The sequence below is a fragment of the Andrena cerasifolii genome, chromosome 6 (genome assembly GCF_050908995.1).
Source record: "Andrena cerasifolii isolate SP2316 chromosome 6, iyAndCera1_principal, whole genome shotgun sequence".
In the NCBI taxonomy this organism is placed as follows: domain Eukaryota; kingdom Metazoa; phylum Arthropoda; class Insecta; order Hymenoptera; family Andrenidae; genus Andrena; species Andrena cerasifolii.
Window position 1 is genome coordinate 15,490,787 of NC_135123.1, and position 19,305 is coordinate 15,510,091.

At 43.3% G+C, this 19,305-nt stretch overlaps 1 protein-coding gene across 9 annotated transcripts in view; it reads left to right on the forward strand.

Moving 5' to 3' along the window:
* Scalloped (TEA domain transcription factor 1 homolog scalloped) overlaps nt 1-19,305 on the forward strand; it is a 189,553-nt gene that overhangs the window by 20,424 nt on the left and 149,824 nt on the right. For 4 of the 9 annotated variants that reach the window (XM_076815558.1, XM_076815561.1, XM_076815557.1 and 1 more), the window contains exon 2: nt 17,893-17,977. The exons of 4 other annotated variants lie outside the window; for them this stretch is intronic. Coding sequence is in view for 3 of the 5 variants with exons in the window: in XM_076815561.1 (XP_076671676.1) it covers nt 17,953-17,977 (25 nt within the window). In the remaining 2 variants the exon portion in view is untranslated. Of the gene's footprint in view, nt 1-17,892; nt 17,978-19,305 lie in introns of those variants that run through there. One more of the 9 variants, XM_076815562.1, reaches the window with a different exon arrangement.

Consider the following 19,305-nt stretch of genomic DNA (forward strand, 5'->3'; position numbering starts at 1 on the left):
ATAAAAATAGAGGTTTCGAGAGTCACAAACATTGTTTCTTCAACTAAACATATTAAATAATAATAAATAAAAAGAAAAACTTACACTTTCGAGCAATAAATACAAAAACTATGCAATAACGTCAAAGTTGATTCTTCAGGTGACAGTAATTGGGTCCGTTACCCCTCAGACTCTTAAAATATCGTTCCAACAACGATAAACAATTATTCATAATGCATTGAGACTGGATTAGCTCTACAACTCGGGCCCCATGTGCCCAACGAATGAATACCAATTAATCCTGACAATATACACAAACACTTATTCGTATAATTTCCATTGAACGGGCCCAGGAGGGGGCACCTCCCCTTCCATACAGCGTGCTCCATTTTTAACCCCATTGCACAGTTTCGAACACCTCGGTGCAATTTGCATTCGAGTGTTACACACGTGGCGTGGTGTTCGACGACCAGTTTTTCGAAATCTAGCGCAAGTGCAGGTTGTCCTTGGCGGTGGTTTCGACGGTAGAACGGCGAGAGCAGCGTAATAACCGTGTAAAGGCCGAGGGAAATGAGCCTACGAGCCTCGTAGAGAAGAGAACCGGTGAACCGTAGTACAGCCAGCGTGTGTACGACGATCATGGGACCCCGCGACTCCGCGGCCCGTCCTGAATTATTCATTAGGGCCGTGGCAGCCGCTGGGCCTTCTGCACGCTTGATCCTTCCTCAGCCTCTATACTCTATACATACATATGTATACGACGCACCTACAATCGCATTCGCGAGCGTACGCGCTCGCACCCAGGCATCTTCTTCTTTCGACGCTTCCAATATTCTCCACCTTGGCAGTCTTATGCGCGAATCACAGGGTCCCCCCCAGAGTGTTTCTTTCGAAACACGCTGCTCCCTTCTTCTTTCGTCTGCTTCGTGTTTGATGAGGTCAACCCTTCGAGCAGGGAGGTCGAAACGCTTGGCGAACGCTGCCGTTGGTGAATAGTAGGACACCCACGCTGTGTGGAGTAATTGTGAGAAACGGTGCTCTAAGGAAGAACTCTGAGAAATTTTACCCTGTTTGGTATTTTAACCCTCCCTGGTCACATTTTATAATCAGAAATTGGTTACGTGTGGGGCTCACTGCACCCCAGTGTCATTTTGGAGTTACCGTTTTCGTATTTTGGAATCTTTCAACTATTCAGTGCTAATTGTACATTCGTAATATTCATACAATTATGTTCTAATAGTCTTTTTGCAGAAATGTAAATTTCGTTACATTGAAATTGTATTTGAAAAAATAGTTGTGGATAAAAGTGATTTTTTTGTGTCAAAATTTACCAAATTTTTATATTTTATTATTAGTACTCCACAACTCGTATTAATTAAGCACGTTGGCTGTTGCGCGATTGTCCGAATACTTTCCACCCATTCACACATATTCACCCTTATATTATCAAAAACAGGAAGATTTGTACGCGTCTAGAAGTTCACAAATATAAGTCTTCATGAAATTGCTTTAATCTGTCATCTAAGTAGTACCTAATTACCCAAACCAGAGAGATTTGCAATGAATTTAAAATTCCATACCGACGTAAAACTGCTTACAGTCGAATTAAATAATAGTTATAATGATTTGTCTCTAGTCTGTGCAATTTTCTCCTCTTTCCGTTACTAAATGGATCTTACCTGTTCAACGAACAAATAAATAAATAAACAAACTAATGTACCACTGAAATCTTCTAATTTTTGCGACGAAGCAGCTCGCTATACTCGCCAAATAAGAATTTACAAATCAACAGACAATAACGACCCCCGCAACAGTCAATCTGTTAAATACTATACTCGCCACGAAATTCTACTCGATCCACCATACTCCGTAACTAAATCTACTGTACTTTACAGCATTCGTAGCGTCAGGTATTTCCACAGACGTTACTTTTTTTGTCCTCATCTTGCATAACGTGGGCGGTGCGAGGAACACGTCATGCCAAACCAACGATTAACCTCGAACTTGCCACGGCCTCTGACGCCCGTTTACGCTTCCCATCTGACTAGTCGCCCCCCCATTCTCTGCAATTACTCAATGATTCATTTGCTTAACGATCGCGGATCGACCGCCGACACCCGTTTCCAGCGGGCCGGGCGTCGAATTGAAACATCGGTCCCCCCCTTCCGTCCCGCTCGCTGATTTTTATTCCGCGCGGGTATCGGCCGAACGTTCGATGAGAGGTCGCGGAGAATCACGGGAGCACTTGAGCCGGAAACTCGGAGCTCTCGTTTGGTGAATCGCGTGCAGCCCAGATGTTTAATGATCGCTCGAAAATTAGCCCGGTGCGAATCGGATAGGCGTACGCGGCGTGAGAAGCGAACGGAGGTAGAAAGAGGAGACGTTAACGGCGGCGATGAGGAGTAGCTTAGCGTCATCGAAAGGTCAACACTATCAAGTGCACACTTGTCGCCCCGGCTCGTTTACAATGCACGGTGCATCCCGGGCAACGAGCACGTCGCCTCCCTACCGTTCGTTCACCCCGCGCCGAAATTTCTTTCCAAAGTGTCGTGTTCGGCGCGAGGCAGGAAGAGCGCGCTCGGCAGACCCATTCTCCTTGAATAATGTATACTTGGCGTGTTTTATCCAACCGCGCGGTCTTACCATAATCATTCAATTATCCAGTCAAATATTAGTTGATTGTTGAATCTCACTCGGTATCATCTATGTAGGTATGTCTTCTTCGGGGTAGGAAAAGGTACCTGTATAATTATTATCTTAAAAAGTGCAGGGTGCTTTGGTTTGTCTAATGTAACACGAAGGGCGACGAAGTTGTCTGAGTAGTACCAGCTTCGGTTCGATTAAGGGGGAATTCTATTCTTTGTGCTAAACATAGCAAAGTTTGGGATTTTTTTTTTAAATAACTAGCGATTTGATTCAACTGAAATTTGGACCATATATTGATGCATTTTTGAGGAAGCAATAGTTTTTTTTTAATTAATTTTTAATCACAAATGTAGGAGTTAGACATGATCGACCAACACGCTGCGCCAAATACGTCGTCCGCTGGTGTGCATGATATTTATCTTCCTGGTAATCTAAAATAGAAAAATGAAACGGCGTTTCACTGCATACATATGTAGCCATAATTTGATGAGCCAGAAAAGAATACAAAATTTTTTTGTGGAGTGTGGAGAGTTTTCAAATTGAATGTTCGGAAACTTTAACTTTTGCTATACACTTTTGCGCCAATTTTCTTATGTAATCAAGGAAGTATATAACCTATTGGTATCCTGGTTCATCGAAGTATAAAGTAATGTTTGTTGGACATACAGGCCAAATTTGAAGGTAATCGGTTCAGTGGTTACAGAAAAATCGTGCACACCAGCGGACAACGGCGGCGTGATGGTCGATCATGCATAACTCCTAAATTTATTATTCAAAATTAATAAAAAGAAAACTATAACTCCTTCAAAGATGCATCAAAATTTGGTCCAAATTTCAGATTACTCGAATCGTTAGTTTCTTAAAAAAAATTTAAAATTTCGCTATGTTTTTAGCTCCAAAATCCCTTAATTCTCCTCTGAGGACCCCTTGAGCCTAGTTATGCAGGGAGCTACAACCCTAAAAATGACAAAAAATTAGTGTTTCCAAACACAGTGCCGACCCCATAATTTTGTGATCTTTATTTTACACAAAATTACAAGTAATAAAATTGCAATTATTAAAACTACCAAGCCATGGTTTATTTTAGACTTAAAAAACGAAAGCTACAGAAACTTTAAAATCTTAAATTACTACTCACTATTAAATAACCCATTGAAAAACATTCTGAAGCAATAACATGAAATAAAATATACCTACCTAAGAGAAATAAAGCTAGGTAATTATCTTTACAAATTAAAGTCGTCAAACTAAATTCACTCAGTTTCAGATCTTTGAGGGTTGGTAGGTTTCTACATAACTAGGCCCAATCGGGGTAGATCACGTGCCCTACTTCGCCGGAGGTAGAAGAGCAAACCCGAACAGCGTGGCGGTTTCTTTTTTTTTTTTAAATCGACTACTTTGCTAGCCGAATTCGTGTACACACATTCTGAAAGCAAAGCGATGTAGCCGATTCGTTGCGACATCTTGAAAAAGTTGTTTTCGCGATGGCGGAGCGACGATGTATCGGCGACGCGTTTCGCAGGTTCTCCGCTCGTCTCGTTTACATAATTCAAATTATCCTCCGCCCCTCTCCCTTTCTCTCATCATCATTCCTCCCGTGACTCCCCTCTTCCTCTTCGAATGCAATTTCGACGTCGCGTAGTTGCGTCTCGTCGCGACATTGCAGTCCAATTAAACCGGCCGGTCGAACGAATTCCCCATCGTCCATTTCCATTTTCACGTACGCGCGCCGCGCTGTATTTACGTGTCAATTTCCGTACATGTCGTATCCGACGACAGGATAAGGGATGGCGGTTCGGGGCGGGGGGCGGCTGACGCGGGGGCGGACTGGGATGGAGGTGAGATGGAAGGCATCATCGGGGGTATCTAGAATTCGAAGCTGGGCCGGTTCGTTTGGCGCTAAGCCAGGCCGACTTACCCAATTAGGTTTCATCACTGGGTCGGCAGCTTCCCTGGCTGCCAATATTTGCAATACCTAACTAAACTGATCCAATTATAACCAAACCGCTGCTCCATCACTCGTTCGACGTTCAGTTGCTCTGCACCGAATACATACGCGCCGCCGCGCTACACGAGCCCAAGCTGCACGCGCGCTGCTCCCATCGAATTTTCTATTAATCCGACGCCTCGATCTGGGCACCTGAATCCCCGTTTTATTCGATTACCGTGGATATAATGATTGCAGGTGTCGATCGATCGACGGAGGGTTTATCCACATAAATTGTGGATGAAAAATTAGGGGCCTCTTAAGATTTCTTGAAGTAGAAGATTTTTTTCGATGAGATAACAGAATATACAGGCTGCCTTTTTATCAGCAAATCGATTTTAAAGATATCGTGGATTCTCCGTGATCTTGGTGCAGATGTACCGCGTTTCTATAAGACATACGGAAATCATAAGTGAGGAATCGAAAGTGACGTTTTTCTTTTGTAATTGGTTTTTGAAAGTAATCAGGTTGGAACTTAAAATCGCGAGAGTGTGCCACGTAGAAAGTTCTAATTGAAGCAGGCGGACACCTGTGAGGAAACATTTTATTTGCATTTCCGAATGATGTAGTTTTTATTTTAGACCACGTATTTCGGGACATCCTGTACGAGATAGGATTGTGACGGGGCAGGGTAAATAAATAACTCTTTGCAAGGAACGAGATAATGATCGGATGTTGCTGTAACTGACAATGTTCTCATTTAAAATTCTTACAATTAGTGGCCAAATTAATGATTCGCGTATTCTTGGATACACTATAAATGTATCATCCAGGATGATCAGGGACTTGCTCTTCTTCGAACGGAAATGTTCGCTGAGATACCATCTAAATATATATACCGACCGATCGCATTATTAAAATATATAATCTCATGGTATCTCGACTTTGGTATCGCGTATTGTTATTTTCAATCAAATCTGCTGGAATCTGCGTGATAAATTATGCTTCACTTTCACCTAATTAATCTCGCATATTGTATTGATTATTCTCGTTAACGTATTATTAATAAATAAACAAATTCCTGCCGCGCAAATGAAGAGTGGAATAGGCTCTTTTTTTCTTTCATGCAGATCAGTCGATAGGTGGAGAGAGATACATTGATAAACAACCATTAAGGACCGAGATTTATTTCCTCGTGAAAGAGAATTTGTACAAAAATGCACAAGTAATAATCCTTATTAAGATAAATAGATGTGGATTGAATTATAGTTCCATGATTTTTACTGTATGTACAGTGGCGATCATATAGGTACTTATGTACACCCTATAACACAGAATAACTTTTTTAAAGTTGGTGCAAACAACTTGAAGTTTTTTGAGCAGGTAGAAGGATTACTTTACTGGTCGACCTGTTTCGGCGTTTTGAAAGAAAATTGCAATTGGTAGGGACAACGAAGAAAATAGTGAAGGTCGTTTTTTAAACTTTTTTATCTGAGCCTGTAATGAAAATTTATAATCCCGTTTGTAGATTTAAGTAAGTTGTACACAGTCTGTCTAACATGAGCGTGACCGCCATAAATTTTATCTGGATGTAATTACCGTGAAAATCCATGAACATGCAGGTACCTTGACTCTTCTGCTATAGCGCGTTGTAGAGAAAGTCGCAATTTCTTCCCGGCATTCGTAAGGAAACGACATTGTGACTATGAGTGTCGCGTAAGCGAAGGGATTCGAAGCCGTTTTTCACTGTGCACATCCGAAAGGACCAAAAATGTTTGGGGATATAATTGAAGGTGAAGCCTCGAGGAAAGTGTGTATGGACTGTGAAACAACTTGTCCGACACATTTGCTTAATATGGAGGGTCTTACCTCAAGAGTATGCAGTCAATTTAATCGGAAGCATGCCTAAAAGATGTGAGGCGATTATTAAGCAACGGCGATTGGACAGCATATTAATATAAAAGCGCTGTAATACTAAGTGGGTAGAATATGTATAATCTGAAAATTCATCAAAATCGGTTAACGTGGCTGAGCTACAAACAGTTAAATGCGGTGGAAATCACAGTTTTCGACAGTAGCCAGCCTACACCCTCTCCAAAGTTACACCCACCTGGTACAAAGTGGCCCGCTCATTGGCGCATACTCAAGAAGCTTTAAAAACGATCTCCTCCGACCCACGAAGACCGACATCTCCATTCTTCCAATGCTGCCAGGGCAAAATATCCCCAAGCTCGCTCCCCGAGGCCGCCGCTAATTTATACTTACACCCTCCCGATGGATCCTCGATCGTGGCCCGCGGCCGCCGCTACGTGCTCGCGCTCGTACGCGGGTTCATGCACACATTGCACACGCATGAATGCTTTCGAGGTCCGAGAAGAGAGTCCGCGCTAGTCCATTGGCATCGGCAGCCGGTCCAGCGGGAACCCATCTACCCGGGGAAAACGGGGTGTGTATAAAGAGGAGACGCGAGTACGGTGGAGAGAAAGGCTGATAGAGAAGGAGGGGGGAAGGGCGTAAAGCGGCAGGGGCGCTGGCGGGGAGGGGTGCGGGGAGAGAGCTAGGGGGAAGAAAAGAGATAGAAGGAGCCGTGGCCGCTCACCGCTATTCCAGGCATTCGATTTGGTATTTTTCTTTGTGTATCACGGATAGTTCGAATTGTTCTGCAAGCAGGGCATTGATATATCGTCCCGCGGGTCCTTTGAGCCGGCCGCGCGGCTCCGAATTATCGTTCGCGTACTCTCACGGAACCGAACGAGCCCAACCATCTCCTCCCGTACCCCCTTTTCGCCGAATGCACTCGCCGTCCTTCCCCCGCGCCCCTTTCGTCTTTTCTGACCCCTACCTACCCACCCTTCGCCCACCTCCTCCGTCTCCTCGCCCACCACCTCTTCCCCCGCCGCTTCCTCTATGGCTCCCTCGGCTACTGGTCAATTTATCCAGGGTTGTCCCTCTTTGCTTTATTTCGCCGGTATCACGAAATCTACCACTCGTACCCTTACGCCGACTGGCGCGTTCTAGAGAGCAGCGCTTTTTCGTTCTCCTCTCGTTCGGACGCCCCTCTTTTGTTTCCCTTTGCTAGTGACCCCGATGCAGCCGGGAACGTCAAGAGCTCGGGAATCTCCCCGAGACGTTCCCGGTGATGCGAGAAATCTCGTATCGTGAACGCGCGACATTCTAGGAACGTCCCGCTCGGATTTTCCTTTTGCTCTTTTCTATCCATTTTTAGTTTAGCCTTGGTTTGTTCCAAGTATTTTGGATGTGCGCCGCTGAGAGACGCGCGAGTGAGCCGCGGCGGATCCTGCGTGGAACACCTCCTTAAGCGGAGGTTCCGGTCTAAAAGTCGATTTTTTTTTTATTTCTTCTTCTTCGAATGTTCAACCTTTTAGGAATACGTGTTTAAAAGGATTTTTCGAAATTCGTAAAATTCCCGAAGTTATAGGCGTTTGAGTAGCGGCAAATGCATGGGTAACAACCGGCTACTTGGCGCTGACGTAAAACTTTAAACGCGTTTTTCTCGAAACAGTGTTCTCAAAACGGTGGGACCTGTATTTCCAAAAGTTATTATCCGTTTCGACTGAAACTTTTTTTATTTGGAAGAATATACTTCTGGCTAGGGGAATACTAAAATTAATTACAAAAAATTGAAAATTTATAATTTTCAAAGGCATTGAAAGAATGAAAAATATAGAGAAAAAATGATTTCACACTTCAAGTGTCGTTATTTTCTAAAAAAAGTAACGTTTTTGTAATTTTGTCTGGTTTTCCCCCTAGCCAGAAGTATATTCTTCAAAATAAAAAAAGTTTCAGTCGAATCGGATAATAAGTTTTGGAGATATAGGTCCCACCGATTTGAATCAATTTGTTGACGCCTCGACTTTAACGACTCTCCAGTGTCGTCTGCAATGATTAATTATAGAACAAAAAATATATTTCTGTAGCTTAAGGCATCCTTAATACAATGCAAAAAGTTCCATTGAATTATACACAGTAGTTTTCCTTTAATTAATTCCTAAAGATCACCTATTTTTGGGGTCCCTAGACCGGAACCTCCCCTTAATGGAACAGGGTTTTAATTAACGCATGACGCGCCGTCGAATTTATGCTAATATCCGTGCTTGCTTATGGATAAACAATGTAATCAGCCTTCGAATGCCGATTCTTTGATTTTTATTTGCTTCACTTATTTTAGGTACTGCCACTTTATCGCAGAAGGTGCAGTGTCCTAGATTCACGAATCATTTTAGGATACGCCTTAAATCCGCGAGCGCATTTTATTCATCGCTTCATCCTTCGGCTCTTTCACGTCGCCGTGCGTTTGATCTCCCTTCGGTGCGCGACAGTGGATCACGTCAGGACATTGCAGTTTTATTGAATTTTCTGTAGCCATTTTCTTCCACGAGTACCTACCCCGGTCTGGCCTTAGCCGCGCGCATCCACTCGGGATTCCCTATTTTGCTTCGCTTGAATTCTACTTAGTATTCCCATTTTCACCAATTATTCTCCACATCCTCTTGCGAATTCTTCTATTTCAAATCGGCTGCTAGTTTCAATTCCACAATCTTCGCTGGAAATCGTTCGCTTGGATGTGACGATAAAATAATTCCCTGAAGAGAGGTTCGCGATGGTTTTGCATCCACGGGGCGCGGTCAAACGTAAGCCGGAGATTGTTCCGCTGACCAGGGTACCGTTACATTTTCGATATTCATGCGTGTCTCTTACAATGTTCATCCAGTTGCCCGTACCGGTTTTCACCTGGCAGTCCACCTTGGATCGGAGTCAGGAAGAAAACCGCGGTTCCGTGGAATTTTCTCCGAGCCCCGCGCGCGGAAACGGTCCGCTCGACGAGAATCGCTCATTTTTATCTGCAACTTTCACGCGGCTTCCTACCGTTCGAAAGAACCTGCTACAGGCCGTCCCATCTTGAAACCACTGCGGTGGTTTTCTCCTCTCCTTTCTTTCTCTTTTTTCCTCTCCTCTCTTCATCTTCCGTCCCTCCATCCGCTTATAGCCGGGGTCCAAGCTTCCCTTTGTGTGTAACGGTGAATCACGAAAGAAGGACGGGGCAGATCGGCGGCAGGAAGGAAAGAAGAAGAGGAGGAAGAAGGAGGCGGCGGTGTGGTAGCGAGAGAACGGGTGGAAGGGTCTGAAGAGAGGCGTGGGAACAAAGGAAGGTGACCGGAGCGAAATGAGGAGGGATCGGGAGAAATAGAGAAAGAAAGAGGAGCCGCTTCGTCTCCCTTCCCGTCTGATCTTCCCGTCGTCCCTTTCTTTTCTCGTTCTCCCCGCCTCCTAGGGCAGGCTGTACCCCGCTATCCTTTTAAAGCGGGGAAAAAGGAATTACTCGGGGCGGGGGGTTATCGGTAAGCGTACAGGTCTAGGACGATTGCCATCGAATTAATTCCTAAATTACACGTTCCCGCGCGCATCTGTGCCCGGGCACTTTGCTACTGGAATGGCTGACGACGGGCGTATGACGGCGGGACGTATTTATTCGCCAGGCGGAGGCAGTTATACACCAGGAGGCAGCGTCCTTAATTAGGTATAGGTTCGATCGTATCGAGCAGGCCTGCGAGATTCTGAAAGTCAATTACCCCGGGGTTCTTTCATCTCTCGTCAAAGAGAAACTAGAGGATGGGGGAGAGGAGAGAAGGAGCAGAGTGACCTTTGATGCGCGTAGCCTAGAAAGGGGAGGAACGTAACGAGAAATTGACATCGAGAGTCGCGGAGGTCAGGCGGTGTCAAGTAGTGTATACCGTCCACCGACCGCCGCTCTCCACCATCCTCCTTTTCCGTTAATGCACGTTTTTAGCGAGTAAATAGCGCGCGCCGCTCGCTTCTGAGGCCTGGTCCGCTTCCCGCCGTACCTGTTTCACCTCCGCGGGACCGGCGGTAGGTGGAAGGCTGAAAGGGGCCCTGGTAGGGGGGAGTGTTCTACGACAGATGCGAGATGCGCCGCCGTTGCACCTTCTTGCGTGCAGCGCCACGTAAGACCCGTAACTGGCCCTCGCTAAGAAGGAGTCACTTTTCTTCGGTGCGCGCGTCCGAAAATCTGTAGACAGGTTACGAGCGAGGAAGCGTGATGTAGAGCGCAGGCATAAGTTTATGGAATTACCATTTTTTATTTGTCTTCTTTAAACCCTTAACTGGTATCCTGGGGTCGCTCATGACCCCAAGCACGCAAAGTTCCCTGCTAAATTTTTGGTTGTCTAAGTTTGTAAACTGAATTTCTAATTAATTTTATAATAATAGTTATAAAATTAATTTTATAATAATAGTTATAAAATTAATTTTATAATAATAGTTATAAAAACTGTCTATGTTCCTATTATTTTATACATTACCTAAGAACAAAATATTCATAGAGGTTGATCTAGTGTCGACTTTACAAATTTCTGTGTCCTTTTTTATTTGAGGTCTGCCACGGCCCAAGTATACCAGTCACGTTTGCCAAAAACAGTCTACCAGTTAAGGGTTAACACCGATGGTCACTGGTTTTGGAGCAAAAGCTTGAACCTGTTTCTAGCTCCTAAATGTTTCAATCTCATCGGTTTAGGGATATTGAATTATTACCACTGCGTAGTTACATCACTGCCTATCGTAATTTATTCATATAGATGACTTGGGAAATGTTTCTGAAGTACAGTAGTGCCTCGAAATATGGTGTTCACAAAATTCTGAAACTTTGCGGATATTTAGAGGACATATAGGTACGCATTACGCATTTTTCTTTGCGGCTCAAATTCACTCTACAGTGAATCTTTGTATTTTGGCTATTTTCTGATTTTGTGTTTTTACTCGCGACCTGTTAGAACTGTAAGTTACGAAATGATAGTGCCGAAAATAGCCGAATTTTCAGGGGCCAATTTCGCCCCCTCAGACTGAATTTGTGCAGCAAAAAATTGCGTAACACATACCTGTACATCCTCTAAGTACATCCTAAAGTTTCATATACTTTTGAATTTCTGTGGTGGGATCGTCTCTTGTTAGTGTCGAAACGATCATTTAGAACAGGGATGCACAGACTGATTAAGACCAAAGGCCACATAGATTCCACCAAAGGCCGCCAAAAAAGCATGAATGTTACCTAAAATATATTATTTGTTTTATTTATATTTATCATATATTGTGACTTGTCAAAATTAAAATAACACATGGTGAGCGGGCCGCCAGCAAATCAACGGAGGGCCGCTGTTTGTGCATCCCTGATTTAGAATAAGCCCTAAGTCCAAATGGATATGAGTCGATCCGAATGAACCACGATGTGGCGATTCTTTGGCCAACAAATCATTCCATACGCTCTACAATCTATTTTTCTGTAGACGCTCCATTATCCTCCGCATCGTGGCGTTCAGTTGATTTCCCGGACCCTGCCGGGGCACTCGTTTAATCCGACGTGCTTAATCGCTTTCGTCGCCGCGCGTTTCCTCGCCGTTCGGGCGGGAACGCGCTTTCGTCTCGCGTCATCTGCGTGCACATGCGCGTAATGACGCGTAAACACGTGTGCCGCCGCCTCGCGTACGAGTGCCTACGCTCGACGATGGAACACCCGTTGATGGAATAATGGCTCTTCGGGCGCGTGTCACTTGCCAGTCACGTTTTTTCCCCCGGCGCGCATCTTTTCATCGGCCAAGAACATTTTCGTCCAGCCTCGCTGGCCTTGTTTCTCTTCCTGTCTGTCTTTCGGTCTCCATCGTAAAGGAGACACGGGTTGGCGAGATGGTCCACCTACTGGCAATTGGGGATTTCAGGTTCGGGCTATTTGAGTAGCCGACACTCTGGGTCGAGTGAAACAGTGATTTAATTCATTCAAGGAAAGTCCGGGCAGCTCGATTAGTTCAGCGAGCTGCTTGAATTTGTTTCAACTGGAATAGTTGGGTTGATTGATCATTAGCGGGCATAGTGACACACAGTTAGGCACGAAAGCCCGCCCGGTCTATTAGTGTAACACATTTTATATTTACTTAAGTAGCTAATGTTAATGCTAAAATTATTAATTCTAATTTATATTAGTATAAACGCGATAAAGCTTGGTTATTGTGCTTTAAATTAGTACAAGTTTTATACCAATGTAAATTATAATTAATAATTCTGGCTTTAACATTAACTTAAATAAGTAAAATGTGGTATATTAATGCGCCGGGCGGATACTTTTATAACTAACTGTACATTTTAGGAGGACATTGATACTATTTGATACGCAACACAGTCATTGCTACATAATATAATTAGAGTTCTGGACTTTAGTAGTAGGAGTCTGTAATTGTAAATTACAGCGTTTGGCATTAACTGTATTTAATCCCATTATACTATTTCCTGAAAGGAACCCTACGAAATTGAACGTCACAATAAGGGGCCATGTAAATTATGTATATGTAAATGAATAGCAAGAGCCGGTTACTTGTGTTTTCTGTATTTATAATATTGAAAGTCACCTAAATCATTTTGATGAACACAAACAGGAATTTTTTTTATAAAATCCAGCTACTTCAAATTGTTTAAATTGCTACTTGTATTTATATTGTGAAATTGACCGAGGTCCGTCTTGGTAGACAATATACATTCATTTACAAATTGATGACATTTATTTCGCTACATACACAAGATAGAATTGAATTTCCTTAAAGCTTTTGAAATAAAATAGCCTTTACGCGCAGTAGGCAGAAATGTTAGAACATGGTGTCAGGTTCGTCCAATATTTCCAACTGTAATATTTCATCTAATTATTAGCATGCTCATTTATGATCCAAGTCACTTAAAAAATACGCCTACCTGTTGTTCTCTGATCGACAGATATCGACTGGCACAGATCTGTTCCGCAGAGTCCAGCAAAAGTTTATCCAGCCGTTTCCATACGTCAGCGCGGATCCTTTTTTGCGGGAGAAACTTTCACCCTCCGCAAAGGAAAGTTAGAGAACGGGCAACTATTTCGATAGAATCTTGGAGATTACTCGATTCCAGCTCTTCGCCCTACTAACGCGGAACGCCAGCTTATATAAATCATCGTCCACCTGAAAATCAGCTGATTCATGTGAGACGCGTTAAGCAAGCACAGCAAAATATCGATAGCACCGGGAAACGAACAGAAGTGTCCCGTCTGTCGACCATGCGAGCGACGGTGCCATTTATTCCGCTGTATAGCCTCTCATAGTCTAGTGGCAGAGTTTCGCAATAACTCCGCTGTAAGAGAATTCTCGTTGAAAGCGTCCGCGAGTAGGTAACAATTCTATCGAAAACCATCGTAATTATTTCTATCTAGAAACGACATTATATTCCCCGCCCTAAACGACAATTACGCCACCTAATACGTATCGCGAGGCTGAGCGACACTTTTTGGTCCGTGGGCGCGGAAATTATAAAGCCCAGCGAATTAAAGTATAATGCAGCCGTGGAGCCCTCGGTAAAAGCGTAATCTCCGGGAGAATCCTCTTTTTTTCGCGATAAAAAGTTACACTACACGTCGGGGCGCTCGAGTGGACGAGTGAGCAGCGCGGAGAAACGTCGGACGAGGCGAGTGGAATAAAAAGGTTTATGGTTGTTTCGGGTGCTCTATCTTTAGGACCCACATATCATGCCATGCTCTTGCTCCCTCTCTGCCCCGGCTCTCTCTCTCTTTCTCTCCTCTCTTTTTCTCTTTCCACTCGCCTCACGACCCTCCTGGCTGAACCCTCGACTGAGTTATTTCACGGTTAAAATAGTCGAGTATTCCTTCCGACTGAGAGGCTGCCGTTCGTGCAGTTTCACGCGAAGAAAATGCCCTCTGTCGAAGCTCGCCTCGGCTCCTGGTTCTATCCATTAATTTTTTTCTCGAATTTCCTCGGCCAGCCTCGCGGTGACGTTTCGCGAATGGCGCGCTGCAAACGGCGCGAGTTTCAGGAACAGCAAACTTCAGCTGCAACGCTGTACCATTGCTGTAAGATAGATTTCCCTAACTCTCGATTTTATATTCCAAAAGAAATTAAGAAGAGAAACGTTTCGAAAGGGATAGGGCAATTCACGGGTTTGCAAAAATTATTCTGTGATAGAAATAATATTATAGAAGGTAACTGTTAAAAAAGAGGATGCTTCAGAAGTTGCCGCTACTTTGTTTTATTAATATAAAATGCGACGAATTTTACTGCGCGAATGTGGAGATAAAATTCGTACGTAAGCGAACTGCAAGTCGCGGTACTGTGGCCAGGCGCTCGATGGCATTAAGTCATCATCCAGATTGATTTCTGGTGGAAAGCGTGGATTTACGCGTGGCACAGGCGTGCACCGCCAGCTGATATTTTTGTACGTTACGTCGACGCGGCGACCTAATAAACGCGCACCTGCCTACGTTCGCGCGCGAACCATGAATGAAGTTTCCACAATGGTGGGGACTTTGGCAAGTGGCTTAAGCCCAGCATCGACTCTGAATGCATTTTGCTTTCTACGCAAAGTCGGCCGTCTCGGCGCGGCTTCTTGGCTCGCGTGCAATTTCGATTATCTTGTTTCCGGTCGATCCTTGAACGGCTTAAAATCCGCTTCCCGATGGCTAGCGCGACTTCCAAGCCGCGAGGTCGTTCCCAAGCGATTTCGTATTTGAAACTAGAAGAATTTCAGTGAACTGCTTCCCCTCTTAACAGGGAAGCTGTACTTATTGGCTTGTTTCCCTTGGAACAGTACCTAAACAGGGGGAATCGTAGCCACGTAGGTTTATCTGACTTTTATTCGCTTGGCGAGAACAGCATGTTTTTTAAGTAAAATTCAAGAGCCCAGAGAAAAAGAGATTGGTTGCATTTGTTGAGTGTTCAGGTGAATTAATTAATTAGGTGGTCGACGCGTAAAGAACCTATCACCATCAGTGATGCACTCAGGATTTAAGGGTGTATCGGACGTACAATATTAGACAAAAGTACACATGAGATTTGAAATACTTGAATATCTACGTCTTACGCATAGTAAATCTAGATGTAAGGAACTCGAACGACAGTTGGAGTCTTATTTTTACTCCTAGAGAGGTAGTTTTTATTTTACAAATGCTTTTTCAAGCATTATTTGTTGAACTTCTGGCAGTGGAAATGCCCTGAGTTCACAAATTTCTCAAGTTATAATTTATTTCTTTAAAACGGTGTAGTGAAAACAATTGAAACTCGGCAGATATTTTCATCTATCCATATACTACATGTACAAAAAAACTGAAAACATTGGTAGCATTTCTTCAACACTTTTTCAGCGGTTTTATCTGTCAAGATCGTCTCTTTCCATAAGAGTACGTGTAAAATCAGTGAAAATTAAAATCGTTATAACGCAGCGACCGTTTAGTGAATTTGTTTAAAAATTTTGGAGCACATCAGGGAGATTAAAAAGAACAATCTCACAAATTTTCATCAACTTGGTGCCATTTTGAAGATAGGTCCGATACATCCTTATCCCTGGGGGAGTTGAAGGGATAAAATTATTTTGAATGTACATTCAATGAAATTCATTAGGTGATTATAAAAATTTATTCAAAGAATAAAATCCAGTTTTCTTTTCTCCTTACCAAGCTTCTTCTTTGGAGGGTGCTAGGGTCCCTTGGCCCCCTCTGGATGCGCCACAGATCACACTTAAATTTCTTTAACAAAGAAAATTGAAGGTTGCAAGGAAAATATAATTACCCTTACTCGGACACTACTGAATAATATATTCCTCAAATTTCACATGCCTCACTTGCAAAAGATTGTTTTGCAAACTTCCATTTTCATCAAAAATTTTAATCCTCTAAATTCTAATACAACTGCCACTTCCAAGATCACAGCTAATTCCTCAAACTTGCCTAAGTACATTGAATTCAATGTCCGTCCATTCAAATGTCACATAAAAATGACCTTTCCCGAAATTTAAAACCGAAAGATCTGCCGACGTAATATCGTCACGAAAATGTAGCGCAATACGTTCGTTACTTACCAAAGCAGTCGTCAAGCCGATCGAAAATTTTCAATTAATTATTCTCACCTCGGGAGTGGCGTCTGCCACGGCGCAGGCACGAATGGCGCTTTGATACAATTTTTGCGATCGTCCCCGCCGGTTTGTGGGAGGAGGATGATTCACAGTCGGTTGATTTTCCCAAGAGAGTTTACCTGCCGACGGGAATTATTACTCGAGCGAATAATGGCAGCGCAAGCTCTGCCGGCGTTTAAGCGGAGTTAAATATTTAAATCGCGGATAGGCCACGGGCCCACGCCTCACGCCTACCTCGCCGCATTGCAACCACCAAGGGAAAATACATATCTTCCCAGCTGTTGATTCGCGACCGTACGCCGCACAGACGTCGATCTTGAATAATCGCCTGGCCATTATTAGATTCGTCGATTACACATCGATCGATATAGTCCGTGTATTTTTGCGGCCTGATCTGTTACGCAACAACGCTGCAAAATTATTCATCGCGCGGACCCTGTGCGAACGATAATGCGCACCGCATCGATTGGTCCGCCGATCAATAAGAAACTGCCAATAATTGGACAATTATTACATCTATCCTACCGTTCAGCAATGTCATCGGCATTTTAAATTGATGACAAGCCCCTGGCTAATTTCTCTCGCTCTTTCTCTAGAAATTTAGCGGGCAATGTTGCCGTTTAGAGTAATTGTAATGTCAGTACGGACGAGTCGACTAAAATGTCACGTAACTATCGTTATTTAAGCTGCTTTTCTGTCAGCGGTACCATCGGTTCTGTAATGTTAGCTGATGAAAGCGGAGGGAATAATGAGGATATTTGTAGTCGCAGCTGAGACGCGTAATTAAATTATTTGCTCGGCATCCAAGCGATCCGGGCCATTTATTAGCGGAGCGTTCGCGAGGAAAAGGAAAAAGGCGGAGGAGGAAACCGTGTGATTATTTTCGATTCTTGAGAAATCAGGGTCCCGGGTGTTGGCCAGCGGCCAGCCATTCGCGATTACGAGAAATAACGAAAAGCCGTGTGCCACGTCCCTTGAAATTGACGGTTCCTTTCGTTAACTCTGCTCGTGGAACAGATATCACTCGGACTTGGCGTGCGAAACGCCGAGCTTGCCTAATCTACTACAATTTGTCTTAACACGAATATCATACTCTGTTAAGATATATAATAATTCGACTTTTTATCTAATATCTAATCTATATCACGAATGAAAAAAAAATATTTTGATGACTGTTGCACGATTTTTATGTCATTTTAAAATATTAAGCACTTCCGATTTTTATTCGTTAACTTTCTTACAAATGTATGGAAATACATTTACAGAAGCTTGTAGAAAATATGAGCAATTTAGTGTTGAATGAATAAATGAATAAATAAAATAAAATGAAACGTGACACGACTACGGAATTAATTGTTCATCTTTCTTTGTTGCAGGTAAGTTTTCGAATCAACCAGTCTATTCGGCCGCCCTATACACTACCGAGAGGCACTGTTATGCGTCCAATACATGCAATGCCAGGTTACGTATACATAATAATTGAGTTCACCCTTATTCCACTCTCTCCCGCGTTTGCACCAAGCCTCCCCTAAAATTACGCGTTTGCATTTTTCTCACGTTAGACCTCAGCCGAGTGATCCCACTCGAGCATTCGCATTTCAAAAACTCTCGAAGCTGTTTCGTTCGGTGCAAGCAGATTTCGATTCTTCGTTTTACGTTATGCAAGAAACATTTTCGCGTGTAACTACCTACGCGCTTCTTTTTGGCGCGCGCTATCGATCGCTACACGAAACGGACGGTCTGGCAAAAATTCTCGATCGGTCCGGTTCCGAGTGAATATCAGATCCCGAAACATTCGCCAAATCGTTTTTCCGCGATGCTGTTCCAGTGCGTACGATTTGATTTATCGCGAAGCACTTTTACTTGTCCGTGTCATTACTGTATGAATCGTGACCGCGCGCAAAAATCTTGTAAAATGTAGCTAGGCACCGAGAGACAGGCAGGCATTTCTTAGCCACCCACGCGATCCGTCGACATGATTTATGACGATTCGAGAAGATTGTGCAAGACGCATTGCACGGAAATCCTGGAAGATCGAAGAGATAATTTTTGAGTTCAGAGATGATGCACGATACCCCATCGAATGAGAAATTGAACAATGCCCAGCGAGAAATCTAGACGCAGCAACTGCCCTTTCCTAAGTGTCGCTTATATTAACAGAGCAGAAGTGAAACTGATCCCTGTCTAATCTTGGGAGACTTAGAAATTCAATGCTTTGGTAGTTATTATACTTTTGAAATGTTATTCAGTGTTCCCATTACTTCTCAAAGTTCCCATTTCTCTGCGAAAAGTGAAAAATAAATAGATGTATCTAAGCAATACAGTTTACAGTTTCAAGCTGGACAATTGCTTTTTGCTTTATCTATTGTCGATTTTATTAACAAGTTCAATAAATATAAAAGCTGCTGATGGTACTTTTATAATTCCTTGAGTAATATATTTTTATTATCACTGTAAACTACTTAACAATTAAAAGAGTTTTCGTTATTAAAAATTGCTGTTACATCAGTACATTAATAGTTTAATTTCAATGCACTTTTCTGCAACTGGAAGGGCTGTTATTTGAAGTCGTCATTTCATGATTTTATTCGATCAGCCGGACTCGCTTTTTCAAACAATTATGGCAGACGTAACGCCGCGACGAAGAACCGTTTCGCGCGAAACCAGACATCCTACTTTTTCCTGGAAGACGTGGTTCAATAAAATCACCTTGATCGTCGTACACTCTCTTCATTGAAACTCCAAGCAACAAAAAAAGCCTTTGCTGAGTAAAGGCTGGTCCACACTAT